At 50.7% G+C, this 27,895-nt stretch overlaps 7 protein-coding genes across 9 annotated transcripts; 4 read left to right on the forward strand and 3 right to left on the reverse strand.

Annotated features, from left to right (window-relative positions):
• Positions 1-4,762: 4,762 nt before the first annotated feature.
• On the forward strand, positions 4,763-6,361 carry AAFC00_000037 (uncharacterized protein; the record flags this gene model as incomplete). The annotated part of the gene is made up of 1 exon (XM_069343469.1): positions 4,763-6,361. One exon carries the CDS (start codon positions 4,763-4,765, stop codon positions 6,359-6,361), a length of 1,599 nt encoding a protein of 532 aa, XP_069196211.1.
• A 765-nt stretch (positions 6,362-7,126) lies between these two features.
• Positions 7,127-8,691, forward strand: AAFC00_000038 (uncharacterized protein; the record flags this gene model as incomplete). Its single annotated transcript, XM_069343575.1, has 4 exons — positions 7,127-7,344; positions 7,396-7,477; positions 7,740-8,118; positions 8,183-8,691. 4 exons carry the CDS (start codon positions 7,127-7,129, stop codon positions 8,689-8,691), a joined length of 1,188 nt encoding a protein of 395 aa, XP_069196212.1.
• A 2,779-nt stretch (positions 8,692-11,470) lies between these two features.
• AAFC00_000039 (uncharacterized protein) lies at positions 11,471-12,564 on the forward strand (the record flags this gene model as incomplete). The annotated part of the gene is made up of 3 exons (XM_069343806.1): positions 11,471-11,602; positions 11,666-11,875; positions 11,959-12,564. 3 exons carry the CDS (start codon positions 11,471-11,473, stop codon positions 12,562-12,564), a joined length of 948 nt encoding a protein of 315 aa, XP_069196213.1.
• A 313-nt stretch (positions 12,565-12,877) lies between these two features.
• Positions 12,878-14,724, reverse strand: AAFC00_000040 (uncharacterized protein; the record flags this gene model as incomplete). Of its 2 annotated transcripts, none has more annotated exons than XM_069343922.1 (2): positions 12,878-13,443; positions 13,497-14,724. In XM_069343922.1, the coding sequence occupies 2 exons, from the start codon at positions 14,722-14,724 to the stop codon at positions 12,878-12,880; spliced, it is 1,794 nt and encodes a 597-aa protein (XP_069196215.1). The 2 variants fall into 2 exon arrangements, with proteins under 2 accessions (XP_069196215.1, XP_069196214.1); XM_069343921.1 differs by having other exon boundaries at positions 13,497-14,439.
• Positions 14,725-17,879: 3,155 nt separating this feature from the next.
• AAFC00_000041 (uncharacterized protein) lies at positions 17,880-21,006 on the reverse strand (the record flags this gene model as incomplete). The annotated part of the gene is made up of 6 exons (XM_069344036.1): positions 17,880-19,601; positions 19,655-19,794; positions 19,846-20,379; positions 20,438-20,765; positions 20,826-20,851; positions 20,913-21,006. The coding sequence occupies 6 exons, from the start codon at positions 21,004-21,006 to the stop codon at positions 17,880-17,882; spliced, it is 2,844 nt and encodes a 947-aa protein (XP_069196216.1).
• A 2,559-nt stretch (positions 21,007-23,565) lies between these two features.
• Positions 23,566-24,407, forward strand: AAFC00_000042 (uncharacterized protein; the record flags this gene model as incomplete). Its single annotated transcript, XM_069344141.1, has 2 exons — positions 23,566-23,842; positions 23,971-24,407. The coding sequence occupies 2 exons, from the start codon at positions 23,566-23,568 to the stop codon at positions 24,405-24,407; spliced, it is 714 nt and encodes a 237-aa protein (XP_069196217.1).
• Positions 24,408-25,378: 971 nt separating this feature from the next.
• On the reverse strand, positions 25,379-27,627 carry AAFC00_000043 (uncharacterized protein; the record flags this gene model as incomplete). 2 transcript variants are annotated; one of them, XM_069344256.1, is made up of 6 exons in its annotated part: positions 25,379-26,550; positions 26,616-26,909; positions 26,982-27,101; positions 27,295-27,339; positions 27,433-27,486; positions 27,624-27,627. In XM_069344256.1, 6 exons carry the CDS (start codon positions 27,625-27,627, stop codon positions 25,379-25,381), a joined length of 1,689 nt encoding a protein of 562 aa, XP_069196219.1. The 2 variants fall into 2 exon arrangements, with proteins under 2 accessions (XP_069196219.1, XP_069196218.1); XM_069347778.1 differs by lacking the exon at positions 27,624-27,627 and having other exon boundaries at positions 27,433-27,463.
• Positions 27,628-27,895: the final 268 nt, after the last annotated feature.

Consider the following 27,895-nt stretch of genomic DNA (forward strand, 5'->3'; position numbering starts at 1 on the left):
CTTCCTCTTTCGGTATTGATCGGTTTTAATCTTGGTCCCGATCAGACACGAAAGAACCTCTCGGGATCGGACGGTATTAGACGGCTGCATGCATCAGACATGTAGCCAAGTGTCTCGCGACAGAATAACTGTGTAAAATTTGCCATTTCGATAATCAAGCTAGACCAGGAAGATGGAACAGCAGTCGTGACAAGGCAAGATGTCCTGGTGGCTCAAGGTCAAAGATACGACATGAGAACATGGTTGTCCATGGGTATGCCTGTTTGAGCAGGTAGTGGCGAGTGGCTCCGCCTCGCAACCAAATGTTAGGCTTTCGAGGCAGACTTCCGGGTGTGGTGAGGGTCGGCGCGGGGCCGAGGCTCGCAACGGCAAGTACTGAGCATCAATTGAGAAGCAATTCGAATGCAGTTGTTGGATCAATGGTAGCAATTCAGCCTTTAGCTATGTCGCCGAGCGACTTGCGCAACCTTTGCAAAGAGCAGGACTTCGTGAACTTTAGGGTAATGTTCCGACAGCAAGTACAGACACGTGCGAGATGGCCAAGCGATGAGAATAATTTCGAGCGCACGCCGCGGGGGCCATAATTTGTGTAATGTAGTGCCTCACGGACATTCGTCTGCTTTCAAGAATGCATGCTGATTATGGGCTATCGCACTTGTAACATGCCCGAGTTCATCTGCGATATTACAATCAACCACAGATAAGATGTCATACATAACGTGTGTATGCGCCGATCACAGCACATTTCAGCCATGGAAGATTATCTGGGCCCCGATCCGATGATAGGAGCGCGGAGATGTGTCGATTAGTACAACCATGAATGTTGAGCTGTAGATTCTCTTAGCACAGGCAGTCATGTGTTGCAGGTGCATACCGTACAACATATTGCAGTTGGTAGGCGAGCAGTATTTCCACTGAGATTTCGTGGCGCGATCGAATCCGATCGGGACAACCTGTCTTCAGAATTGATGCAGGTATAAGCGCGTACGAAGGGCATGGCAAGACATTTCGCCGGTTCGTTCAGACCTTAAGGCAATATGGCAACGTCCGTGCCACTTACAATACAAACCACGTTCTTTGTCGAAGTCAGGTCTACTGACACGATCCATCGCGAACGCCATACTAATCTGAAGCCTAGTAGGTAGGGTTAATTGATGGCCAAATCAGCACGAAGAAGCTATGACGTTGCACTATCAGTGCGCAACGCCTTGCTTTAGCGCTTCGCACACCATACGTAGAGCGTCAGTCCTCCTCGATCCCACAAAATGTGAGTGGTGATCGTAATGCAATGGTCATGATCTTGGAGAGGATTGGCTTTACCGTAGATCGTGTCGCGCCACGTGGTGATATGAGGTCAATATGGTAAGAGAGCTCAGTCCAACCGCAACGGTTGGCGGCTAGGGAGATGGCTAGTACGGCTTGTAGACCCGACTTTTGGTTGAAGCAAAGAGTCGGAGCAACGGTGGTCTAACCAGGTTGGAATTCCTGTCAGTGTCCTTTGTCGATGGATCCAATAGCGTTGCGGGACATGGTTCGCGGAGGCTTGCCTACAATGACTAGGGTTTCTCTAACATGCTGTCAGGCTGAGATGACCGCCGATCTGGCGCCATACTAGCGACCGCTATGTGGAGGCGCATAGTGTCAGCTAGACAGACTTTCGGCCCGTTCATTTCTAGAAGGTGCATTCCCAACGTATTGGTAGCTCCCTGAAGTCAATGGACGGTTCCATCGTTCCCTACGTTCAATCCTACACAGCTGTCAGTAGATAGGTCAATATGTCTTCCTCTTACAGCTCATCTATGCTTGAATGTAAGAGCTTGCCTCTCGCGACGCCACAAATCGAGTTCGTGCAGATGCATCACACACCGCCATCTAAATTCCATCGCCTATAGCATGCAAGGTACTTACACATAAGGAGACGAATCACAAACGTCGATGGAGTCGTCTCCGTTTGCTTGGGTAGCCCGACTTGGGAATATTCAGTACTTCTGATCAGGGGTCAGATCGCACTATTTGTGTCCAAATACGAATTAGCAAGTTGAGCCCTATCTTGCGAGGCTTCGACTAGTCCCTCTCACTGGAATTGATTTGAATAAGGTACCAAAAAATACTACCTACCTTTGCTTCCCTTGCACAATCTCTACAATCATTTGCAAGACATTTTCGTCGCAAATAGCAGCATGGGTGTTTATGCGGCACTGCGCCCCTCGCGCAGCAAGCATTGTTGTGCCTTACTTACCAGCAAGTCTCATTGTGGCCCACTGCACTGTACCTGTCTTAGGAAGTCTATGCGACATTCATCGCGAGAGTGGCTTAGCAGACATGGTGGATTCCACCGACCCGCGGAGCTCTCAGATGTCCATGCTTGCGCCGGTTCCTTCGCTCCGCGTAGTCTGAGGCCGCATTGACGAATGACCAAAGAGCCATGCTACACGTGTACAGCAGATCAGTGATCTCAATGCACTACTATGTGGCGCTGCTCACACAGAACGTTGGCAATAGCGACATATTTATGAAGACGCTATGGGTCTGTCAGCTGCGATCTAAGAAGATATTAGTAAGCTGCGAAAGGCACAATCTCAGAGTCACTCGGACGTTTTGTCTCTAATGCAAATTGATCATAAAAGCAGGTACGACTTTTTGGACTTATGCTGTCCGCATGTACCGTGATGAAACACACGAAAGTAGTGTACAGTAGTAGCTGAAACAGGTGTTGCTCACATGCAGCTGCGAAGCTCTTCTCGAATCGGTTAGTGATGTGTAAAGAGGTGTCCAATCTGTCCGGGTGACTGGGCAGCCATGGCATACAGACGCAGATACCCGGGGCATCATTATTAGTGACGACTGTGCGGACAGTCGCACTAATGCATGCACTTTTCCTAACCTATCATGATCTAGGTAAGCTAGGAAGTTACTCCGGAACCAGTAATATTCTGGATCGAAGACTTAGTCCTAAGCTATAATACGCTGCTCCGGGCTCGGTGACATCTGACAAAAGAGCGTTGTGCTGTGCTGTAGCGCACCGATGCGTGTCTAGAGTCCTACTTCTCCACCACCCGCACACCCGCTTTTCATTACACATCTGTTATCTGGTCCCTCGACCACTAGTAGGCTGATGATTTCTGAAGACCGCTATACGGCAACGTCTGCGTGCTTATTGTCTTGCCTCCTAAATTGATTGCAGCATCTCTATGGCATATGTTAATGAACGTGTCTGACCCATTAATGCTATTACACTCGGCTAGCCGCCTAAGTAAATGAATTGTTCCCTGCATTATATACAATACAAGTAATAGAATCGCTCTCCGTTAACACTTAGGAGCATTGTCTCGCTGCGAAGCCTCTAGAGCAACTTTTTCCCCACCAAATACTGATACTACTCAGAAATTATAATTACCAGCCTTGCGCGCACTCCCGCCGCACGCCGCCAAGTGGGTAAACTCTGACAAGGTCCCGGTACCCAGTTATCACTGCTTTACTGTACTTTACCTCCCCACTTCCTTCATAGGTCAATCACAACGTCCTGAATAATTCTCCAATTCAATCCTCGGGCCGAAACATTAGAAGGACAAACCAAGGTGTCTCGCCTTGACCAACTAGCTCTCTGGTTTGCGTATGACCTACCCTTCTCTTGACACATTGTCCATCGCCTTCGCCTCGATCAAGGAATCAAGAGCGGTACAATCACAGCCCAAAGTGTCAGATTGACGCGCATTCTGATATAGAAAGTGGATACTGACTCGATTCCAGCGACATCTCAGTCGCCTTGACCACTACCTCTGACCATCAAACCCCTCCCGTCTCCGCGGGACATGCCGCGGATCTGAACGTTGACTACGACCTTTGGTACCTCCCACCTCGCCTCAATTTTCAATAGAACGACTTTTTTTGGTTCAACCACCTGACGGTCCCCGCCGAGCGTCAATTTATCTCAGCCGCTTGTAGCGTGTCCGAGCCGTCAGACCTCCCCCCCATCATCTTGAACTCTATTCCACACTTAGGCTCGTAGATCATCGTCCATTGATCAAGACCATACTGACGTTGCACAAATCCAGACCTCTCGATTCTCCCGTAACTGCACAATTAAACCCTTAATTCCAATCGGGAATCACTGGTCTGCGCCCTACTCGGTCGGTAAGTACGAACAGTCTGACGCTTTACGAGGTTAGCGTTACTCCCTTCCCCATTGACCGTGCTCTTGCAACGGTGCTATCGCGTACTTTCCTTCCCCTCAATAATTCACATATCCTATGAATCGCCCACTACAAATCACAGCTTGAACTCTCCTTGATTACACGCATCTTTGATGGTCATCTGCCGGCAACCTTGAGTTACCGACTTAGTGGTTCACGCTTTCCCCCTCTACGCCGGATTCTATTCCGAAGCTATTACACTGCCGATGCCTTGATCCTCACCACACGCGTTCATCAAAAGCACTTCCCGATAATCTCTTCTTCCACGAACCTGCTCATCTGACTCTCTCGATATCCAGATCGAAATATTGACATTCTTACTCGATCTTGACGCATAAACCGTCATCCACACCCAGCCAGCGTTTAGGCAGACGCGCCCAAAGTGTCGAACTTTGATCGCTTGATGCTTTGAGCAGCGACCTACCATCCATTGTGTCTTCATCACTTCTCCCAACCAACAGTCTGAGGAGTCTGTGAACTTTCTGCACAGGTTAATTCTCTGAACACTATCTACTCGCTCATATCAAGATTGGCCTTCGATCAATTCACGCTCTGAACAACCTTCAAACATGAGCAACGGCAGTGGTTCGGGGCCCCTCCAGCCCACATGGACGGGTTTTGTCCAAAACAGTATGGACGGGCTTATGCTCTTCGAAGCGTGTCTAAGTGGAAAGTTGCACCACGTACCAAGGCGCCCACACGATAGAGAGCGCGCCAATCTCATTAAGAGTGGCAGTGTGTTCATCTACGAAGAAAATGCGAGTGGCATTAAGCGCTGGACCGATGGCGTCGCTTGGAGCCCAAGTCGTATTCTCGGCAACTTTCTAATCTATCGTGAACTCGAAAAGCCCTTTCCTCCTGGCGAGAAAAAGCGAGCTATGAAGCGCAAGCGATCTCAAGATCTTGACGGGGGTCGTGGGTCTGAAGAGAACGAAACAGCAGAATACGCTGCGTTACCACCGACGCCGCCATCTCCAACGAATCCCTCGCTAGACCAGAAAGCAGACTCGGCCGGTGTGCACGATAACGATAAGGAAATGGAGCGACAGCTCATCGGCTCGCTCGTTGACAGCTACGGCTTTCGGCCGAACGGCCTCGTCAAGAAGACTATGAGCATATCTCTGAATGGCGTCTCTCACCACCTCGTATCATACTATACAGTTGAAGATGTCAAACAGCGCCGACTGAATCGGCCGTTGACAGATTCTCGTCTTGCAGGACTCACTGTCCGCCCTGAACTCTTCATGAAGCAGAATTTTCGTGCACCTGTGGAGGAGACAGAACACTACGCCGTTGACTCCGTCGGCCACGCATATCCTCATATGGTCTACTCACCCATGGTAGCGGGTCATTACGCCATTCGACCTGGCAACTACGGGTCATCTGGCTATCCGATGTACGGCATGGCCACCAGCAGTCCCATGTATGGTGGTCTTCCAGCCACTGCTTGGCCTTCTAACCCGCAACCTCCAGCCTCTGCAGCATATAGTTCACCTTCATATCCGACATCAGGCTACGACTACTACAACCGGCATCCGTCAAACGCTTCTCAAAGTACAGGTTCGGTGAAGCAAGAAGATTCCACTCCTGGCCACAATTACATGTCGTATTCCAGCCAATATCCAGCATCGACACGAAGCGCCAACCCACAAGGAGCGTACCCACCCATGCAGTCTCAGCCATACCAGTCACCGATCCGAGCCAGTGACAACGCGTATGCCACTTCCCAGACAGGGTCCTCAACACCATCACAACCTCCCGCGAATCACCCCAATGGATCTGCTCAACACGCCTACCACACTACCCCGGCAACATCACACCAGCCACAGTCGCACTACCAGGGCTACTCTCTACCTCACCAAACTGGTTCGCCTCATTCTAGTCTCAAATCTCCCGCACCTGGCTCGAATCAACCACTTACTTCGTTGCCTCCACGATCGGCTTTGCCCGCATCTATGGGCGGTTACCAGGGATCTTACGCTAGTCAAGGCGGCCCTCCAGCAACTGGGTTGGGACTAAGCTCTGGGTATGGCAGCAGTGCACCATCAGGTGCTCACGGCACATACGCCAATGCAACTTATGGAAGTTCAGCATATGGTACGGCGTCACACAACTTCAGACCAACCACTGAAGGAGAAGCCGGAGTCTCTGCAAGTGGCTATACCTAAATTATGGCCCTTTCCGGAGCGATGAACCAGGACACGATTAGACGCTTCACACCCAACCAAGTTCGCTTTTCAGCTTGGCCCGAATTGTAGGCGCACGATGTGACGCACTTTTTTCTTCTTTCACCACGCCTCGCGTTTCATGTATATTTAAATGCTTTATGAGTTGTCCAAAGCCAAGATCTGCCTTACAGTATCATGACATGAATGTAGATATGGTCACGAGTGAACGGAAGGCAAAACAAAAGTCAATGTCTCTAACAAAGGGGACTAGGGAGCTTTGGCAGAAATTCAGGGAGGACTGCCTGGCGCAAGATCAATTACATGGACCCAAACCTCTTGTTTCATGTACATACCTCCAAATAAAGTTATCGTTGCCTCTTATTTCCATGTACAAGTACTCAGAGCTCCACTATAATATCAATAGCGAAATAGGTGTGCATACGAGTTTTTCATCTGTATTTCGTATTTGATGTTGGGAGCTGCATAGATTTAGATAACTTCAGTCATGCATGAAGATGATCTGCGAATGCTTTGATCGCACCGGAGTAGCTGCCAGGGGAAAAGGCCAGTCTAGAACAAGGGATCGACGAGCGCTTCATGATGATCATCGTTCAGTCATAAGATGATCATGTGATAATTTTCGCATCCGGCCCTACTCCTCCATAACTTCGCAAGCTTGGTACGCTGGATCACCGGCACCACTTGTCCTTCTCACGCAATATTTCCTGCGGGGGTTATGGATCAATGGTGAACCTACCACCGACCATGTTGAGTTGTTCTACCTCGGCAAGTAGCACGCTGCTGTGCTCTGCCTCTGCTCGTCGTGTCGCTTGCCATTCTCCACAGCTGTGGCATTTCAAACTTCACCAAGCCCGACTTCATCAAGCTGAGCACGTGCGCGGCCGAGTGTTCGCAAAGCCGCTCGCACGATACACGAGCAAGGCAAATCAGCCAGGCACCCTTCTGAGGCTGTGCTATACCGGGTATCCTTTGGTCCAGTCCTTAGTCTTGTATAGCAGCTGATTGGACGTTAGCCGGAGCTCACCAAATATCATCCGAACTTACGCGGATAGGCATGGTCCTGTAAATGAGCATGCAGAGGACCAGCGGAAGCATGTAGGTCAACAGCTTTGACAGAGCATACCCCTCCAATCATTTCCTTCATCTACCTTTCCGATCTATCATTCTGGACAAGTTACCTACTTGGCATCACCCACTAGACCAAGCCGAGGCAAGCGTAGAGGTGTTCAGTCTGCAGAGCGCCGGTCCGCAAATCCGTGTAAAGTCAGGGAGCCTTTGTTGCATTGCCCGAACATGATATTCGTGCAGAGGGTTACCGAATGGCCAACGATCGAATGCTGACTGGAGACCGAATCAGCAAACGTCCAGTCCAACGTCAACCAAGTCTTTGAGTGATAAATTGGACGCAACGAAGCAACGAACTAAACATATAACTAGCAAAGTTCGATCGTCGCTGACCTCTTTGACACCTCATGAGAACATCTACAATGTTCCCAACATACTCACGGCCTCCCGCCTGATAGCCGCTCCAGCAGTTGGTTACCTAGTTTTGCACGATCAGCACAAATATGCGCTTGCCCTCTTCGCATATGCAGGCATAACTGATCTTGTAGATGGCTGGATAGCCCGGCATTACAAACTCCAAACTGTGGTTGGCAGTGTCATTGATCCAATGGCGGACAAGGTGCTTATGACGATCCTCACAGTCACATTAGCTGTCAAAGGTCTCCTTCCTGGTACGTCGTATTTGGGGCAGTGTACAGCAGAGTCGATGTCTGTCATTCTAACCGGATGCTGTAGCCTATCTGGCTACCCTTATACTTGGCCGTGACGTTGCACTTGCTGGTGCTGCGATATACTACCGTTACGCGTCACTACCAGCGCCGAAAACGATGCAGCGTTACTGGGACTTTTCCCTGCCGAGTGCAGAAGTCCACCCGACCACAATGTCCAAATTCAACACCTTCTTACAACTGCTTCTCATCGGCTCGACCTTGGCTTACCCAGTCGTGACTGCGGACAGTCATCACTTGGGCGTCATGTATGACCTTGGCCTCGAGAAAGTTAGCCTTGACGCAGTCATGACAGGTTTCCAATGGGTTGTGGCTGGTACTACGGTGTGGAGTGGTCTGAGTTATTCCTACCTCAAGAACGCTGTCACAATCCTAGGAAAGGACGAAGCACTCAAGCTCAAGCAAGGTAGACGGGGAAGAGCCATAATCGGCGCGACTTTTGGCAGTGTTGTTGCAGCTGCATTGTGGCTTGCTCTCACGGATCGGTCCGAGCAGGACGAAGCAGTGGATGAGTAGGTCCATGTGCAGACCGAGCCTGTCAGTATCTCAATAGCTCGTACGCGTCCGACTCCAGTGCATGACAGAACAAGTCTTGAGACAGATCGTTCTATTAAATGTGTCGAGATAACACATTCCGAGCTCGACCCAAAATGACCAATGGCCAACTCTGTCTACGCAGTCAGACAATTCATAGTACTGTACAAAACAACCTCGTCACTAACAGAAAAGACGACTCTCGCCCCGTGTCTGAATGCAGCTCTAGCTCGATATAGACCATTTTCCTCCTGATTTGTAAAAGAAATCTATCAGAGCCATTGCGATGAGTGTGCCGAGGATAGGATCTAGCCAGGACGAAGGGGGCATTCTTTGATCGTTGCCAGCCGGAGCCTCGAACGATAGTACTTGCACTACAGCCGCCGTGCCTGCACCTGAACACAATTCATCTTCCTCGCCTGTATGGTACAGAACAGAAGGATGATCGTGTCCGGAGTTGTGCATACAGTAGAGCACTGAGTCCAGGTGTATTATCGTGAAATCTGTCAGCCAACAGTGAGTGGCTGCAACTCCACGTACACGCGAACACCTTCTGAATGAAACTGGGTAGAATAACAAGTAAATTCGTTTGGGGTATCTGCTACGCTAAAGTTTCACAAGATCAAGATAAACAAACGAAAGAATGCAGTCGAACTTCTTCAGACCTTTGCGCCTACTCAGGTAATCAACCGATCACATATACAAGCTCACAACAGACATGACTCCATGCGAGATACAAAGAAGGAAGATATGTAGACCCACTAGACGGTCGAGCTCGAGGGCCCATCATACGCCGGTGGTGCAATGCCTTCGAACCCATACGCCGGCTTTTCGTTAAGACTGGACTTGACATCGACCTTGGCAGAAGACAAAGGGCTGTCCACCACCGCCGGAGGTTCAAGAGGCGGACTTATCACTGTCTGCTCCGGCCTGTCCGTGGGCAAAATGACAAACGGCTCCTTGACTTCGAAATTGAATCGATGCTGACTTTCGACGTGGAGCACGGTCGCTTCCACTTTTAGCTTGTAGCTCTGGTTCGCGGTATATGTCTTGAACGTCGGCACAATGACGTTTGAAAGCATCTGCATGTCTGCAATTCGGAACTCACTTGCGATCTCTACGGCGGTGTTGTCGAGAGAGAGAGCGAGTTTCGGGTTCAGCGTGTATCTGGCAATCTCGAAGCTTTTATCGTTGTTGAAGTTTGTCACGAGGTGTTTCACTCTTTGCATTACATACTGCTTTACAGTGACGACAACTCGTTCTAGAATAAGAGTTGGGTGTTCGGGATCATTCTGGCCGGTAGTGTAGTGGTGTAAGGACATGGACAGTGACATGGGCTGCCATACACTTGCAGAAGTAGGGAAATATGCAGTCGGCCGGAAGTTCACAGAAGGTGTCTTCAATGCAGGGTCGTCGCCGAAAGCATGCTTCATCTTGTCCCTGAAAGACAGCCGATGCGGACGTAGTGAGCTGCTTTTATATTGCTGATCCTGGAAACGATATAGAACAGGTATCGGCAGTGGATTAGGCGAGGAAGCGTAAGGCGAGACGACTACGGGCATCTCGCTCTTTTTGCCACCCAGTAAGTTGTCGGGATTTATTACTGCACACATCTTGTACCAGATGTTGATTTTCAGCCGAGTCCCTTCAGATACGTAAAGCGTTGGAGGCAATGCATGTGGCGTTGACTCGAAGTTGGGATCCTCGGCCACATGGCCATGTCGATGATACTGTGTATACTCGGGGAGAGTAAACGTGAAGGGCCAAGAAAGTGCCGTCGACTGCATCTTATAAGGCCCCTGAAACACCCGCTGAGAGAAAGTGAATAGCTCTATCTTCTCGTTATACGTGCTTGTCGTGTTTCCATTGCTTCGGGTCGTCCTCGTATGCACCATCCCTTCGAATCGAATCTCGACGGCATCGATCTTCTTATGGTCATGCACCGACAGATGCACTTGCCCACTGATGACTTGGCCAGGTGGAAAGATCGGGTCACCTGCAGGGCTTCTATAAAAGTCACCGTCGAGGGTTATTGAAATGTCGCTTCTGCCCATTGTGCTGTAAGTTCCTTGTGGATATGACGCTCTGCTCTGGGCGTTTTGGATGTGTTAACAAGGAAAGTGCAGAGTGTACACAGCGATATATATTTTCGAGATGCAACACAACCCGTGGCGCAGTCGCCTTATTCCGTTGTTACACACGATGTGATGTCAGTCTCACAGTTGCGGTGTCGGTCAATCGCCCAAAACACCTTGGCGTGTCTTGAAGCGAATCCTTCGAAGCATTACTCGTCGTGGGAGACCGCCTTAGAGGCTGTGTCGTTAGTCATTCTTAAGTCAGCCAAAACGGAGTTCAATGATGACTGGACGCTAGTAGTTCGACAGATAAAGTACCATAAGAATCGATCATGTGGCCTACGGTACCTGTTGATGCGAGAACTACTTGTATCACGTCGACTCCTCTCGACAACCAGTCTGGTGATTGACATATGCACTTGAAGCGACGATCTGCACCGACTTTAGATGGGGATCTCGTATCGCCGAGACACTGTAGTTTTAATAGTAATCATCACCGTGAAGTATTCTTCCTCTACTGTACATACACGAGTACAGTATTGATGCCCGCATGTAGCCGCGACGGGTTATCGATTGTCCTTATCTGCTCAACCCCACTCTGACGGGTTGCTAGATATGACAACCACAGGCCCCGATGCGTGATGCTCTTCATAAAAACTATCTGATTGTAGGTGAAACTCGCAAATATGCCTCATAGCATGCCTGCTCTGACGGTGACTGAAATGCACCCGAGTTTTGCGGCCGAGATCTCTGGAGTGGACTTCTCGCACGAGCTCGATCAGGATGTGTGGGATGGAATACTTATGGCTATAACCAAGGTAGATGAGATAAAATAAACATAGGAGTCCGAGGACATAAGTGAAGACTAACAGCACAGCTAGTATGGTGTGCTTGTGTTCCGAGATACCTGTCTAGATGACGCTAGCCATGTGCACTTCGCTTCAATGTTTGGCGACCTCGACGACGTGACTCCATATACTAAACTTGGGAAGAAGCATCGCTTGAGCACGAATTACCTCTTCGATGTCAGCAATCTCAACGAAGATGGGTCAGTGTCGGAGCTGACCAGCCATCGCGCAGCTATGAACAAGGTTGCTATTCCTCCCTCATAGCTCTCTATCATACCCATCTTGATCAAACAAAGTCACGCGCCCATATTCCTGACGCAAAACAGGGCAACACTCTCTTCCATGTAGACTCATCATTCAACCCCCGACGAGGCAGCTACTCCCTTCTGCGAGCAGCAGAACTGCCTCCAAAAGGCACAGGGGGCAACACAGAATTCGCCAACGCCCGCAGCGCATTCGAAGACCTACCAGAAGAGCTAAAAAGCGAACTCCTGGAACACGACTACATAGCAGCACACTCACTCTACCACAGCCGCAAGACCGCAGCGCCGGAGTTTCTCGCCGATGTCGAACCCACTGATCACCCGATGAGCAGGCACAGGCTCGTGCAACGCCACGAACCGAGCGGGCGCATGAACCTGTACATCGCATCGCACGTCCATCACATCGAGGGCGTGAGCGCGGAGAAATCGGCGGAGCTGATCAGGACGCTGTACGCTCATGCTTGTCAGCCAAAGTATACTGTCAGCATCGAGTGGAAGAACAACGGCGATCTGATCGTGTGGGATAATACTTGTGTTATGCATAGGGCTACTGGGGGTTCTTTCGAGGGTAAGTATAAGAGGGATATGAGGAGAGCTACGGTTCATGATGGCAGTGTGCATGCCTGGGGCTTGAATGAGAAGAGTGATAATAGGCAGGGGTTTCCCTGAAGCATGGTTGACGGGTTTATGATGCGATGATTCAATGAATGGATGTGTTACCTGCATCAAGTAAGCTGTCAAAATGGCTCGGTCGATTGTCGACAATTGACGAATCGATCTAAGGATATGCGTACAGTTGTCCGTACAATTAATGCGAAGCGAGTGATGATAGCGCTCAGGCGGAGGTGGTGTAATTTTTTTTCTTTCAGAATAGTCGTTGCTCATGAATGCAAGCTTGGAATAATTGAGTTCGAACAACAGTAGATAGCGCTAAAACTGGCGTCCCGATTCATTGATCACGCTGCAGATATCTCCATGTCGCTCAATGCGACTCAACTTTCCACCCTTCCTTGACCATGGCTCGCACAAAATAGATAGCACCGAGGACAACACCACACCCAGCAAGAGCAACACCCGTGAACCACGAACACCTGATCCCCGACATGATGTCCTGCGGCGTGACACCCCCATTGTTGACCTGCACCTCCACCGTACCCGCAATGCCCAGCGCAATCGAGATGCTGTAGTTGACCATGGTATTGACCAAACTGGCAGCCAGACCCTGATGCTCTCGGGGCATGTGGTTGGACAAGATGACCGTGCCGGCGGGGAAAGACATGTCCATGCCAAAGGGCATGATGACGATGGCGACGAACATCTGCGCCCAGTAGATTTGTTGCGTGGGTTGGAATGCTGTGATGACTTGTCCGGCGAGAAAGGCGATCATGGCTAAGAGCATGGTAAATGAGACGGGAGTGTGTGTGAGCATGAAACCTGTTGCTCCTGCTGCGATCAGACCGCAGATCAGAGCTGGAGTGAATTCTGCGCTGACTAAGAGAGGCGTCTGGCCTCGGATCTCTTCGAGGAATCGCCAGCTGTAGTAGATCCCTATGATATCGATTAGTGATGCCTCAAGGATTACAAGGTGGAAGTGCCCTTACAAATGCCAAAGCTGCCCCAGCCGATTCCGATCAGAGCCATGGTGTAGGTGACAGTGCCATTGAATGCAGATACCGGAAGAAGAGGCGACACAGCCCGGCCCTCGATCCACAAAAAGGTTGCTAAAGCGAGAAATCCGATGATGAGAATAAAGTAAACGTGTGGCGTGCCCCAGCCGTACAGAGGGCCATTGTTCCAGGCAATGTTCACCAACACCAGCCCCACCACTCCAGTGACCGATCCAGCCCAGTCAAAGTCTGGACGTTGATGTCCACCAGCAAATTGTGCGTCCTTACCTAGTTGCTTGGGAACAGCGAGTAAAGCAAAAGCCGAAAGAGCAAAAGATGCGATCCCAAAGCTCCAGAAAGTCCAGGGCCACCATGCAAGCTGAGCAAAGACGGCTCCACATAGTGCCCCAATAACGAAACCCCATGGGGCCATGGCGCCGAACAGGGCAAAAGTCAGGTTCTTTTTCAAGCCAGGTCGATAAGCACGGCCGAGTAAGGCCAGAGCATTAGGTGCGAGCATAGCACTCCCAATGCCCTGCATAGCTCTACATACATCGAAGAAGATCTGACGGCCGACGTAGGCGCTGAAGCCGGCAAATCCAGACCAGATACCAAGAAATAGATATCCGAAAATCAACATTCTCTTGTGACCCAAGATGTCTCCCATTCGTCCAGCAATGAGGATGAATGTGCCCGTGGTCAGACTGTAGGCAGCAGAGAACCAAGCCATTTGTCCAGGATTGGTGACACCCAATCCACTGGCTATGTAGCCAGCTGGGGATATAGCCTGTCCGAGCCCGGCAAGACACATGAACTGTGCCATCACAGCCACTCCAATGAAAAGAACTTCATGGAACTTGCCTATACGGAGAAATTCTACGTCATTTGATTTCTCTAATGGTTGAGGCGTCGTAGGCATGGAGCTGATGTTAGCCATGACGTCTTGATTCAACTTCCTAGTGGATTGTTCGAGAAGAAAGCTCGTCGAGCGGCCTCGACCTCCATACACAGCTGGAATCTCAGGCACGGATTCTGATGTGTCAACATTCCATGAGGTTTCTAGTACGAAAGAGTCGACCATAGACTGCATAGAAACATGTCGAGATTTATGTAAAGACGACCGAGAGTCACTGGCAGTAGAGCTGTTCATGGTCGAGCGATTTGACCTTGATGACTTTTGATGTGACGCCTCGAGTGGCAGAGAGTAGTCTGGGAGAACCATTGTGTTTGAGAAGAGTAGTCTGGTGATCACCCAATCAGTCTCCCCTCTCGCATTATATCTCGAGTATGTTCTCGGGATCCCTCATCCTTGACAACAAGTAAGCAATGGTATCTCAAACGAAGCTTACATTTACACCGTCAAAGTCCAGCATCAGCACAAAGGCAAGATCTTGTGCACCTTTAGCAGCAAGTTATGCTGACGAAGATGGTAGAGAACTGCTAGGTACACGCAGCAAAATAGGAATAGAGAGAAGAGAGTAGGAAGACGAGATGGCAATCACAAAGATGGATAAGTGGATTCACAGCTCGAGGGTTTCCACAATTACAGCTCGACCTACCGTACAGGCTGACGAGCTATACTAATGCTCGTCGCCCTCCCGAAGGTATGATGCTACCCGCTAAAAGTCATATTTACCAGCTTGATCCTGATCTGGGTCATGTTACGCTTGAGGATTGGCCCCTCTAGCTTGACGCAACATCGTACGCACATGGCCTTGCCGTGTTTTCCTTGAGCCAGGGAAAGCAAAAAGAACGGGCAGATGTTCAAGTAGCCTGCACTAGCGACCCTCGGTTTCTATGCCACTCGTGGTCTAGCACCGCTCCTCAGCGACAAGGTTGTGCATGGCTGTCTGCCAGATCAAGAAGTCTCGGAGCGTGGAGGAGGAGAGCCGGATGTGGTTTTGTGGAAGGAAGTGACCTGAGGTAGACGGAACGATCTCGGCGCATGTCCAGATCTGGGATCGCCAAGGTGGGGCATGAGGCCGCTTTTGGCTGCTGCTTTCTGTGCTTGCTATAAGCCCACCCATGACCGTGTACGCGTTGGCTTGGAGCGAGTGGTGATCTTTGATCGAGATTGAACTAAAATGACGATATCACGATCTTTGAGATCTTAGTCCATATCCACTCAGATCTGTATGGACAAATCTCCACAGAAACAAAGTGTTCGTCGGTAATCGAACAAAACAGGCTGTCGCCCAATCAAGCTACATGCAAAGTATGGAGAAGGCAATGGAAGCGCCGCCATAACAACAGCGGGACTAAAAACAGCAACAGCAGGGATTCAGGCACAGTGGTCGAGTGCATAGCAAAGAGACTTTGCAACGTGGTTTCTGAAGCGAGAGTCTAAAATGCTCAGTACAGTCCCCACGCCCTGACTTGGTCCATCTCGAAGAAGTTCTCTGGGGGAGACTCGAAAGCTTCGCATACATATTCAAGTGCTAACGCAAGACGTCCTCATGTCGTTCAACCAATAGGAAGGTATCATTCAAGCCCCAGCAAGACCTCTTGTGAATATGGCGCTCAATTCAAGATCGGCCATCTACAAGGATACCATTCAAGTACAGCAAGCACCATGGGCTCGCATGACAAGACCCGAATGACGTCCATATGCACATAAGCACTTAAAGAAAGCCCGGCCTACATGTACCAGAATAGATATATACAGATGCAATGAATGACTGTACTCACTCCAAGTCCCCTCGTACTAGTACAAAGATGCAGCAGCGCATGAAGGGCCATGGCATGGGGATAGATTTGACTTTATATTTTCCCTTTCGTTCTAAATATACAGGAAAGTACCTCTGAACTCGTATAAATTTGTACGTACCCTTGGACATGTGACAAGAACGAAGCGAACAGCGGCCAAACGTCAATCCGTCCGCGTCCACGTCCCAAGCATTCAGTTGTCTCGGAAGTGCAGTTGTCTGTTCCCCAGCCACATCAAATAGTTTAGTTACGTATACAAGTTCCACTCATCGCAAAGAACTTGCCCATACCAGGTCAGGTGTCAATAAGTGATCGACAGAGCGAACGCAGTACTTACTCGCCCCCACAATAATGTCACGAGGGTCAACAAGGGGAAGGATTTCAAGTAGGCTGGACACAATCTGCTTTGCCGGATAGACAGTCAGGTCGACTGTCCTGTAGCTGAAGCAGTAAGTAAGCTACCACTTGGTCAATGTCAGATTCTGCCCCGAGATGCCTCTTGCAGTCAAGGCAGCAGCGACAGATATGGCTTTTTAAGACTCCGGAATCCAAATGGGCCACAAGGCTGGCTGGAAGCTGGAGAGCAAGATCGGGGTGGCTGGGGGCTGGACTCGCTCCTCTCATGAAGCAGACCGAAACCCGTGGGAGTAATAACTTGATCATGTCATGCTGCAGTAGACTACAATACTGTAGCACATGACTGAGACGCAAGAACAATGCATCGGACGCCCGCTCGACCATTTTCCGACCTGAGACATCCTGCAAGTGCGTGCTCTATATCTTTCAGCTCCGACGCCGGGCGTCGAAGTCGCATCTTCGCTATGAAGTCAAAAAGGCCTAGAAGAACTGGAGTGGCTTGAGCGAAAGATCAAACCTCACATGAGACTTCGAATAATGCTGCGGCACAATGGTAAGGCTGATCTTTGCGGCGTGGGAGCTGATAAGATAAACTAAAATATGAGTACTCACTCAGCTAGCCAGTAAGTGAGCTACTGATTGAAAGGCCAATGTGGCTTCTGGGGAGAAAAGAAGCTGCATTTACTCCGAAAGTAAATACTGTGATCTAGACCAGTAAGCAAGTCACTTATTGGAGTGAAGTTTGCATTCCTACCAGATCGCAGTGAAAAGTGGAGAGATGCTATCAATGCCAGACTGCACCTTCCGAACGCAGAGAGACGCATATACCCCGTGTCAACTCTTATATGGATCATGAATAGCGTAAAAACAGGTATATGATATTTTGTTCGTTGAGGCGGATCGTGGTGGCTTACTCATACATACCTTACACGTCACATAGAAGACAGAAACATGTAGGATTGATAATGTGTACTTCGAAATATGCTTGCTACGAAAAAAAAGACGTATTAAGATAAAAGTCGTTAGGTACTGGAAGCATCCAACCACTCCAAACCATTTTTAATTGTGTTGCGCATGCTGGGCTCTCGACCAAGATAAGAAAAAACAAATGAATCAGCAAGTAACAACGAGCAAAGAACCTCCGAGGAATGCCTCATTTCCGTCCTCCACGTCACCTATTACCGTGGCGCCACGCAAATCCTATCGGGGTATATTGGATTGGCTAGGCCCACTCACTCATCGCCGTGTGGTATCTTGCGCAGAACAAAAGAAATGAACAGGTACAAAGACTTTCAATCGCGAAGACCAAAAGACTTAAGCCTGACCTGACCAGACAGGGTTGTTCTTGCCGAGCAGAGTACCGTTAGTCTCAGTGCCACTGGCAGGCTTAATCTGCTGGGCGTTGTTGAAAGCGCTGTCGACTTCAGTACCGAAGCTGGTGCCATGGGCCTGGCCAATAGCACCAGTTCCGGATGAGGCGTTGGGGTAGCCGCTACCTCCGGAAAGTCCAGAAGATCCAGCGCTGCCATAGTTGGTGCTGCTGGTAGGAACTTGACCACTAACACCAGGACCAGAAGAGGTGCTGTTATAGCCAGTGTTCGAGCTGTAGCCAGCGTTGTTGCCGCGAGCGCCAGAAGTACCATCAGTGCTAAAGTTGGAACTGGTGTTGCCGACGTTGTTGGGGCCTCTGACTCCCTCAGTGTTGACGCGGTGAGGCTTGCGGGAAACAGAAGGGACCTTGGGCAGGTTGCTTGTCTCCTTGGCAGAACCAATGCTGAAGATAGGCGACTCCCACTTGTCACCCTTGGCGGCAAGCTCCTTGTACTCGGTAGCTTTAGTGCTGATACCACCGGGGAGTGAGATGTTCTTGAAGATGCTGTCGTGCTTGGTGACAGCCATGTTGAACTGCTTGTCTTCAGTCTTGGCCTTGGCCTCCTCCTTCTTCTGCTTGGTCTTGCTCATGTACTTCTGAGCGGCGCTAGCGTAACGCGAGTAGATGTTCTGTGCATTCTCAGGGTCGGGGTTGTTCTTAAGATCGCGCTTGGCCTTCTCGGCCTCCTGGTTGATGTTCCAGGCGATGCCATCAAGCTGGTGAACGTTGTTGCGAATCTGAGTCTCAATGACCTTCTGGATGACAGGGCGCATGACCTTGAGGAGAAGAGGCTTGAAGATCTTGAAAAGCAGCTTGTGGTTGGACTGCTTGAGCTTGATGTTTAAGTTAGCCATCTCGACGTGGACAGTATTGACCTTGAAAAAGTGCTGGCGATCGGACTTATCCGCAGTCTCCATGGCGACCTTGAAGCTCAAGCCGGAACCTCCCATGAAAATGTCCATAACACCCTTGTCAGTGATGCTTGGGAAACCCTCCTTCTTCTTGATGTAGTAGCTGACATCGCGAAGATCGCACTGGACGCCACTGACGGACAGCATGACCTTATTCTTATTCTTGTTAGTGATCGACTTGCGACCCCAACGCCAGTAGTTGTCAGAGCCAAATTCCATGACATTAGGGGCGAGGTTGTCACCCTCGAGAACCAGGTTCTCAACGACGGCATCAATCATAGGGTCGCTGTACTCGATACGAGGGATAGGAACGTAGCGAACGGACTCGAAGATGCTGGGGATGATGACCTCGGTCAAATCCTTGACCAAATGAGGCTTGAAGGCTGCCTTGCCATCATCGTCAGTGCCAAGATCGTTGAACAACTTCTGCATGGCGTTGCCGAAGGCGGTGTTCTGAGCATCCTGATCAAACTGATCGGCGTAAAACTTGAGCTCGTCGACGATTCTGTCGGTGTGGTTGCGGTAGCGGTCGCGAAGGAGGAACTCGCCCTGGTCGTAAAGCTTGTTCCACTCCTGCGTGGAAGCATCTTCGAGGATGTAGCCCTGCTCCTTGAGACACTTGCGAACATACGTGTTCATGTGTCTGAACCAGCCCTTGAGCTCGGGGTCACGATCAGCATCGCTGTATATGACGTTGATCGATTCGAAAAGGTCGTCGAGGGAGGTGCTGTTGGCAAAGCGCTCGATAAGGGTCTCCAAATTTGTCAGCATAATCCGATTATCTCTGACAAAAGCTGTAAAAATACCTTCAGGTCAGCTTCGGCAGTTTGCAGGCTGTCGTCGGCGTGGGCACCTTTGACGTTAGAATTAGTCTGTCCTGCCAAATTCTTAGTGTGGCCAGAGTACTCCTCGGCAAGCCTGAGGAGGGTATCGATTGCTTGCTGGTCTATAAAAGCAATTAGCATAGAATACAGTAATTATGGCTGGAATTCCTCACAGTCTTGGTGACCCTGGATTTCGACAACCATCTTCTTCAGGCGGTAGATGGTCTGATCACGACGCTCCTCGGGAATCTTCTCCTTGAGATAGTTGGCAGTGCGGTCCTTGGTCTCGCGGGCGCGGTCCTGGGTCTCTTGAGGTACATTGGCCTTGGCCTTGGCCTTGAGCTCGTCTTTGCCAGCCTGAGCACCAGAAGCAGCATTGACTCCAGATGAAGTACCTTGACGATGGTCCTGTGCTGCAAGGGCAGCAGCATCAGTGGGATCGCGGGAGCCGCTGGGGTGAGCAGCTTGAGTGGCGTCACCAAGTGCACCCTTCGCCTCATTTCTACTGAAAGGCTTGTTCTCGTTGACGGTAGACTTGACCTGGTTCTTGATGTTACCTGCAGACAAATCTGGGACGTCGTGCCAGGTGTTGTCAGACTCGGGCTCGTCAATGTTGCGGAGCTCGTCCTCAGAGGGGTTGACCTTATCAGCAGCCTTCGATGCAGCGTCACCAGCCATGTCACGGAGGAGGACGGTGGCATCCTTCACTGTGTTGGTTTGTTAGCAGAAAGAAGCCGGCAGGATATATCACAGATCAATACGTACGAAGCTTGCGGAACTGTCCATTGCTAAGGATGAGCGTTCCGAGAGTACGTAGTCCATCAAGGGCCTCGTTTCCGTGTTGCTTGGCAGTGTTCTTATCAACTGGTGCATTAGGGGTGGTGGCGTTGCCACCAGAAAGCTGCTGTGTTTGCCAGATAAAGTCCTGGAGTAAGTTTCCCTGGTTCTTGGTGAGAAGGAGGACCTTGGCCTTCTCGATGACATCGCGCAAGTCAGAAACAAGGAGCTGTCCCTCAGCAGAAAGCTTCTTAGACGGGCTGGAAAGGCCCCTGTGAGCGAGTGCGCTGTTCAATGCGACATCAATTTGCTTGTTCTGTTGAATAGTGCATCAGTGCCAAAGCTCAATTGATCGCGGATAATCACAATGTCTTACCGATGGCGCCTTGCCATTTGAGAAAGCTAGAGAATCAAGTCAGATGTTGAAAGGTACATGAAAAGGCAAGATGCTATATCAGCTTACCTTGGAAGATTCCATAGAGTTGTAGTTTGTTGTTGACATCCTGCTCCTTAATCCTCTCGTTTGTCGGCACGTTCACAGACTTGCCGGTCGACATGATGAATTAGTGGCAGTGATGAGTGGATGAGTGTCGCGTGGGTAGAAAATTGGTATGCTTTGGTAATAGTGGTCGTTAACAGCGTCAATCGTCGCAGAGCCGCGATTAATTAAATGCGTAAGGGGGTATCTAAAACTGCAAATGAAGAGCTTTGGAAGAGGGGGTTTTGAGGAAGAGAGATTGAAAGCTATAGGTGAAGTAGAGGAAAGAATACAATGAAATCACAGGGGTGATATGAATGGCTCACAACCTTTTTGAGCTGCTGGTGACTACACACTTTTCCCACAACAACGGCAGGGCAATAGCGACTGGGACCTTGTATTGAACTACGTCATGGTGACCAACCCAGGTCTAGCGGCAACGGCTCATGTTGTCACCTAGCGCGCCACAGCTTGAACTTCTGGAGCAGCGTGGCTCGATCGCCCCTCGTCACCAGATACGAGAGTTTCCCTCGCGGAGGGGATCAGTAGATCATCCTTAAGTTCGATTTCCCCTTTATAGCCTATTTTCCAATATTGGCACGTAAAAACATCACAGTGCGCCCGAGCTTGAGGATCTTTCTTCGCTGTTGCAAGTGAAGATAGCGATCAGCTCAGTATCTGTTCACCCCTTGGCAATTGTCCCGTGAAAGATACATTGCACATGCGGGACGGCATGGTCAGCGACTCTCATTTCCGCTTTTGTTAACGTCGTGGCGTGTCGCAGGCAAGCGCTTTTGGGGCTACCCCACACGATGCTAGCCAGGCTTTCGAGCCAGGCCAGCAGGGCTAGCTCACCTTAATCTGACGTATTCTCCTCCAAGTTTTTGAGTTTTTGTAGCCACAAATTTACTGTGTCTTACCAAACATGGCTTGGGGAATTGGCATGGTCATTGTCGAGATCTTGCCCTGATAGAGGGTACGAGTGTAGGGGAGCTATCCTGCCTTGATTGGTACTAAGAAAACCATGTTCGCTTTTTCGGGTGCAAGGTACGAGGGCAACGTCTGACGTGGGTGTGCGCGTTGAGGTACGACCTGACTAGACGCAAGGCTTTTCAAACTCCTGTCATTCGAGAGAACGTTCCCAGGGGAAAAAAAGAATGTTTTGTTCACGCAGCTCTGCCGTCCACATGTGAAAAGGGGGCTCTGGGTGACGAGGTCAATCGAGCAGCAAGGAGGTCGATTCGGAAAAAGTGCCGAACCTACATTAAGATTAGACAACCGATCGACTTACATCCTATATGATTTGCTGCCTTCCACCATGGGTTTCTCCATCCATAGAGCAAAGTCGATATCATTGCCATGATCACAAGGAGAATGATTCACATGTAAAATCAATCACATGGAAGTCCATAGTGTGACACTTGCTCATAACCGCCGCTTTACTTCACACTGCTCATTATGATCGCCGTTGCGCTCCATCCAACAAGAGGGCCTACAACGCCGTATCTGTAGGCGTGCCTTCGCCCTCATCCATTGCAATTCGGCAGAATACAGTACTCACCGTCAAAACATAGGCAGCAGTTATCTGTCGCACCTTGAAGGACCTTCAGCCTACTCATCTACCGCCAAGTAGGCCTCGTCTCACCAGCGTCGTAGGGCTGCGGAGTGGGCAAGAAGCGAAGACTCGACCATCGCTTCGACCACGTGCGACTTTTTGTCCTCTACATGTAACATCGTCTATGTGCCTGACAAGCGCGGCTTGCCTCGACATTGCCATGAAGTACCAACCGTTGCATAAACATGCCGACCAAGGCAGAAAAGTAATGGTAGTCCGTGACAGAGGCATACAGTACAACAGTGATAAACAACCACCTCTGAAGTTTTTGATGGTCAGTGCGGCCAACAGTATAGCGTTTGCACCTCGTTCTGTGTGCAACACGGCTTGCACTAAAACAAATCGAGCATGCACTTGCATAACTCCGGGACGGACCGAGCAGTTCAAAAGATCTTCCGACCTGGCTGGTGTGCGGATGAACCTGTGGACCTTGTGGAACCCAGCGGATCTTGAAGCAGCGATTGCAAAAAAGCATTGGTCAGGAACCAAAATCCACCGAACGCCTGGGGGTCTGTTTCGCTTTAGATCAGCTTCCGGGGGGCCGCGCATGTGAGAGTCACTAAGCACAAGTCACCGATTCGCAGTCTCGCTTCAGTGTACTTGTACTGTGAGATACCATAGACGTCGTGTATATGGGCATGGAGTCTTCACTGTGATTTCCCCCACTAAAGACCAAAGCCGGACAACGGAGATAATTGCCCTATCTGAGGCATCATTTCATACCTTATCACATATGCTTATCGCATTGTACAGTATACTGACACCGTCCTGAATCTTATCGGTGAAACACGTCAACACACAGCTCGCCGTCAGTTCGTCTTGTAGTCCTTCTCTCCTCGATGCATCTTTTCTTCACACTGTGACCAGCTATCGTTCTTTGGACCCTCTCTACACATCATACTCAGACTAGCTACCTTACCTACACAACACCCGCTCACTCAATACAACCATTCTACTCTACCCATCCCCCGTAGCTCCGCTCTTCCCTCGACTCCAACCACTGTATACTGAACCAAAGAAACCATGTCTCTCCCCCCTAGTGTCCACAAATCCACGCACGCCCTGCTCCGCGCCAAACTCTCCCAGCTCCGCTCCCAAAGCACCAGCGCCCGCGAGACCAAACTGCTCGTCTCGGAGATCGCGACGATGATAGGCTACGAAGCGCTGGCGGACGGACTGTCTGTGACGGCAGGTGCCAAAGACAAGTCGCCGCTGGGATACGAGTACACGTGCGAGACCATCTCGCCGGGGCACGTGTCGCTCGTGCCGATACTGCGGTCGGGGCTGGGGATGGTCGACGGTTAGTCTTTTCTTTCCTTACCCTGTCCTAGCTCTGTCTTGTCCCACGTTGTCTATGATTGCAAAGTGAGTCGGTAGCGCAACAGCAGCAGCAGAATATTAACGAGCCCCCCCCCCCGGCGCCCGCAGCGTTCCAATCCCTCCTCCCCTACCCGGTCCCCATCTTCCATCTAGGCATGTACAGAGAGAAATCGACTCTGCAGCCAGTAGAGTACTACAACAACCTACCCTACCACACTGCGTCCTCGCCGTCGTCGCCAGAATCCAGCAAACCCTCGGACCTAGCGATCCTTCTAGACCCGATAATAGCCACGGGCGCCACGGCTTCCGCGGCCATAGACACGCTGCGCGACTGGGGCGTCGGCAGAGTGATTTTGTGTTCTGTCCTGGCGTCGCGGGACGGGCTGGAGAAAGTCGCTGCTGTGTGGGATGAGAAGACGGCGGACGGCAAGAGCAGAGTTGAGATCTGGGTTGGTGGTGTCGATGATGGCGTTGATGGGAAGGGCATGATTCGACCGGGGTTGGGAGATGTTGGGGATCGGTTGTTTGGGACTATTGGAAAGTAGCGGTAGAGTCGGTGGTTGTTTTCGTCAATTTTTTTCTTGTGATACATCGTCTGCGTGGGAAGTGGAGTTTGGATATGGTGAAGCATTCTGGCGATCTGAATATATACATTGCAAACCATCAGACCACTTGGCAAAAGCAGTGCTATGCCTTTATCCTAATATCGTCACAGAGAACATGACTACCTTGAACAAGCAAGAATCTAAACACCTAAACAAGCAGCACTGCGCACAGCAGGGAAGTGGCGGAAGACACGGGAAAGAGGAGAATGGGGTTTCAGCTATGAAGAGACTGACCGCACAAGAGTGTAACAGAGAACAGCTCGATCCTAAACGCCACTGGATGCGCGAGCCACACACACCCATAAGAGAGGCGAGAACAGCAGGAGAAGGAACAGAACCGGGAAGAGAGGTGTGATTGAAATGATAATCAGCCACTACGAAGCACAAACCCCCAATAGTAGAATTGGTCTTTGTGGTTACAATTTTCCCTTCCTGTCAGCCTTTTCAGAGGGGAGAAACAAATGAAGGAGAACGTCAGTCTCCGGTAATTGTCTTAGCGGTACACACATGTATAGGAAAGAAAAAGGAAGCATTCCCGCCAATTTAAAGCCGACAGAAAATAGGCAGAGGAGGAGTAGAGGCGTTGGGGGAATACTACATTGAGCAAAACAAGAAAAAAGAAACACTTTTTGGAGGTTGAGACGGGTAGACCAAGAAAAACCAGCGCAAGAGATTAAGCTGTCCATGGTCAAGCGTATGGCCTAGGTGAGCAAGAGGAAGACAAGCAAGCAGTCTCTTATGACGACAGTAAGGGAAAGATGAAAAGATTTTGATTTTTCTGCGCATGCGAGTTTTGATTTCCAATGATGTTCTTCGAAAGCAATCATCGTCATCTGTCATTCGTCATGTCCACAGCCCTTGAGAGTGAAATAGTTTTTTTAGTGTGTCGTCAAAAAGTCGTTCCAAGTCGTCTACGACGCCATTGCGCGGCCACCAGCGTTGCCACCCCGCTTGCTGAAGTTCTTCTCCTTCTTGGAGACGGTGCTCCAGCCATCATCCTCCATGGTTTCGGCAGTGCTTGCGGGCTGCTGTTGGTCGACCGAGGACTTCCTCCAACTACCTTGCGACTTGGGGGCCTCACGTGTGATTTCTTGCGGCTTGACCTCCTTGTCGCCAATGATGTCTCCGTTCGCGTCGGCGGCTTCGGCGTCGCCATCGGCATCCTCGGTAGACTCGTTCTCGCGCTGAAGAATCTCGTACTGGAGAGACGGCTTCTCATCCGTTGACTCCTCGCTGGCCTTGCCGTTCTGCTTCTGCCCACGAGCAGGGCGGTCAGACTTTGCCTCCTTGGGCGCAGCGGCGTCCTTGGGTGCAGCATCCTTGGCGGCGGCTGCGCTTGCGCGACGCTCCTCACGCTCCTTGTCTTGTTGCTCCTTCTTGGTACGGATGGCGATTTGACGCTTCTCCTCGATCTCACGTTCTCTGGCGGCGGTGTCGATGGGACGGGCAGTACCGAAGATTGATGCCTTGTTGTCGGCGGCGCCACCTTCTGCAGGCTGGGGAGCCTCAGAGACGGTACGCTTTGCGAGGTTGAGCTTGGGCCTGCTGGCAGGTGCGGCAGGTGCAGCAGGTGCAGCAGGAGCAGAGGGAGAAGTGGGAGTGCTGGCATCAGGGGTGGCAACGGGAGAAGGAGCGTCGGGCTTCATCTTCGAGCGCCACTGGTTGTCCATGTCGGCAGCAGTTGGTTGTCTCTCAACGGGGGGAGGTCTGTCGGCAAACTCACGGCGCGGCGGCCTTGATCCATCTTCGGGTGTGCGGCCAGTGCCCTCACCCCAACCAGCCTGGCGCTCGCGGAAACCACCCTCCTCACGGGGTCTACCCTCACGCATAGGACCACCTCTCGGCGCACCCTCGGCAGGGGTCAGAGGTCCCTTTCTCTCCCAGTTGCCAAAGTCTCTGACCTTGCCATCGCCCTCGAAGAAACCACGGCGTTGGCCGCGCTCACTGCCGGCGTCTGATGCGTTCGAGTCGAATCCACCACGGAAGTTGCCTCCTCTTGCAGCACCAGCACCGGGAAGGTCGGGAAGAGGACCCTTGCGAGACCAGTCGTCAAAGGTGCGAGTGGGTTCACGAGACTCCTTGGCTGTTTGGGGAGGAGAAGTGTCAGCTCAGTCATACAGTTGCTGGAGAATAAGGACAAAGACATACGAGGGTCTGCAACGCTGATGCGGATGTTCCTGCCCTGGAACTGAGTGTCGGACAGGGGAAGTGCCTTCTTGAGGCCTTCGACGGTGGCGAATTCGACGTAGCCGAAGCCCTTGGGTCTGCGGTCAAGCTTGTCCTCAACGATGCGGACGCTGGTGACATCACAGCCGGCAAGGAAGTCACGGACGTCGCCCTCGGTCACTTCGAAGGAGAGGTTGCCCAAGTGAGCGGTGTATGGGGGCTTGTCGGGCAGAGGGAGCTGCTCGCGCACGGCGTATCCAGCCAGTCTGGAAGAGCCTGTGTTTGTTTCTTGTCAGACTCCGATTGTCATGAGATTCTCTCCACCTCATCGTTTCCACCGCGACTCACCACCGAATCCGCTGTCAGAGCCAGGCGCGGCACCAGCACCAGCGCCAGGGCCAGCACCGGCTGAGGCGCGGTTTGCGCTCCACGATCCAGCGCTGGGACGGCTACCGAAACCAGAGGGAGCTGTTGAATATCATGTCAGCTGTTTCCGTCCTCTTCCACTTTCGTTTCTCCATCCCGCTGCCGTTCCGTAGAGTATGTGCTGTCCGGAAAGAGAGGGTAGGATTATGAGATCAAAACATACCAGCTGCGGCATGTTAGCACAACCCGAATCAAATCCCATCTCGCTTTTCTTTCTTTTTGGTTCTTAACGTACCTGGCAAAGGCATGTTGTCCATTTCGTCGGCCCATGATCCCAGTGCTATAGTTGGTAAGTTTTAGCGGCTTTTCTTTCTTTCATACACCGAAAAAAGGCGGATTTTCCGGTTGATTTTCATTTTCGGAAGGCGCCTACATTGGTCGGACAAGAAGTCGCCCAGGGCCATCTTCTGCTGCTGCTTTTTAGGAGCTGCATGTCGCAAACAGGTTCACAAGTTAGCAATTCTGTGCTGATAAAGAAAAGGCGCATTTTCAAATCGAGTGGGCGGCGAAAACCGGTGGATTCGATGATGGATGCAACTTTTAATTCTGGAGTGTGCGACTGACCCATGATTGCGAGATGTTATCAGTCAACGCGCGGGGTTCTGGTATGCGCGTTGTCCGGGAGAGAGTGAATGAATCGAGAAGTGGAATTTATTGCTGTCCTGTCACGATGAACAAGATAAGTCTGGGTTTATGTTCAAGTCAGAGGAAGAACTGCGTGCGCCCTTTTGGGATTCTTCTTTCTCTGCTCTTTCGGGATTTCGTCGAGGGCGGCTGAAAGAGGCACGATGAATTCATTCTCTTGGTACTCGGTCTTGGCAGCCCGCACCAATTTT

This window comes from Neodothiora populina (assembly GCF_041146345.1).
Source record: "Neodothiora populina strain CPC 39397 chromosome Unknown canker_contig_1, whole genome shotgun sequence".
In the NCBI taxonomy this organism is placed as follows: domain Eukaryota; kingdom Fungi; phylum Ascomycota; class Dothideomycetes; order Dothideales; family Dothioraceae; genus Neodothiora; species Neodothiora populina.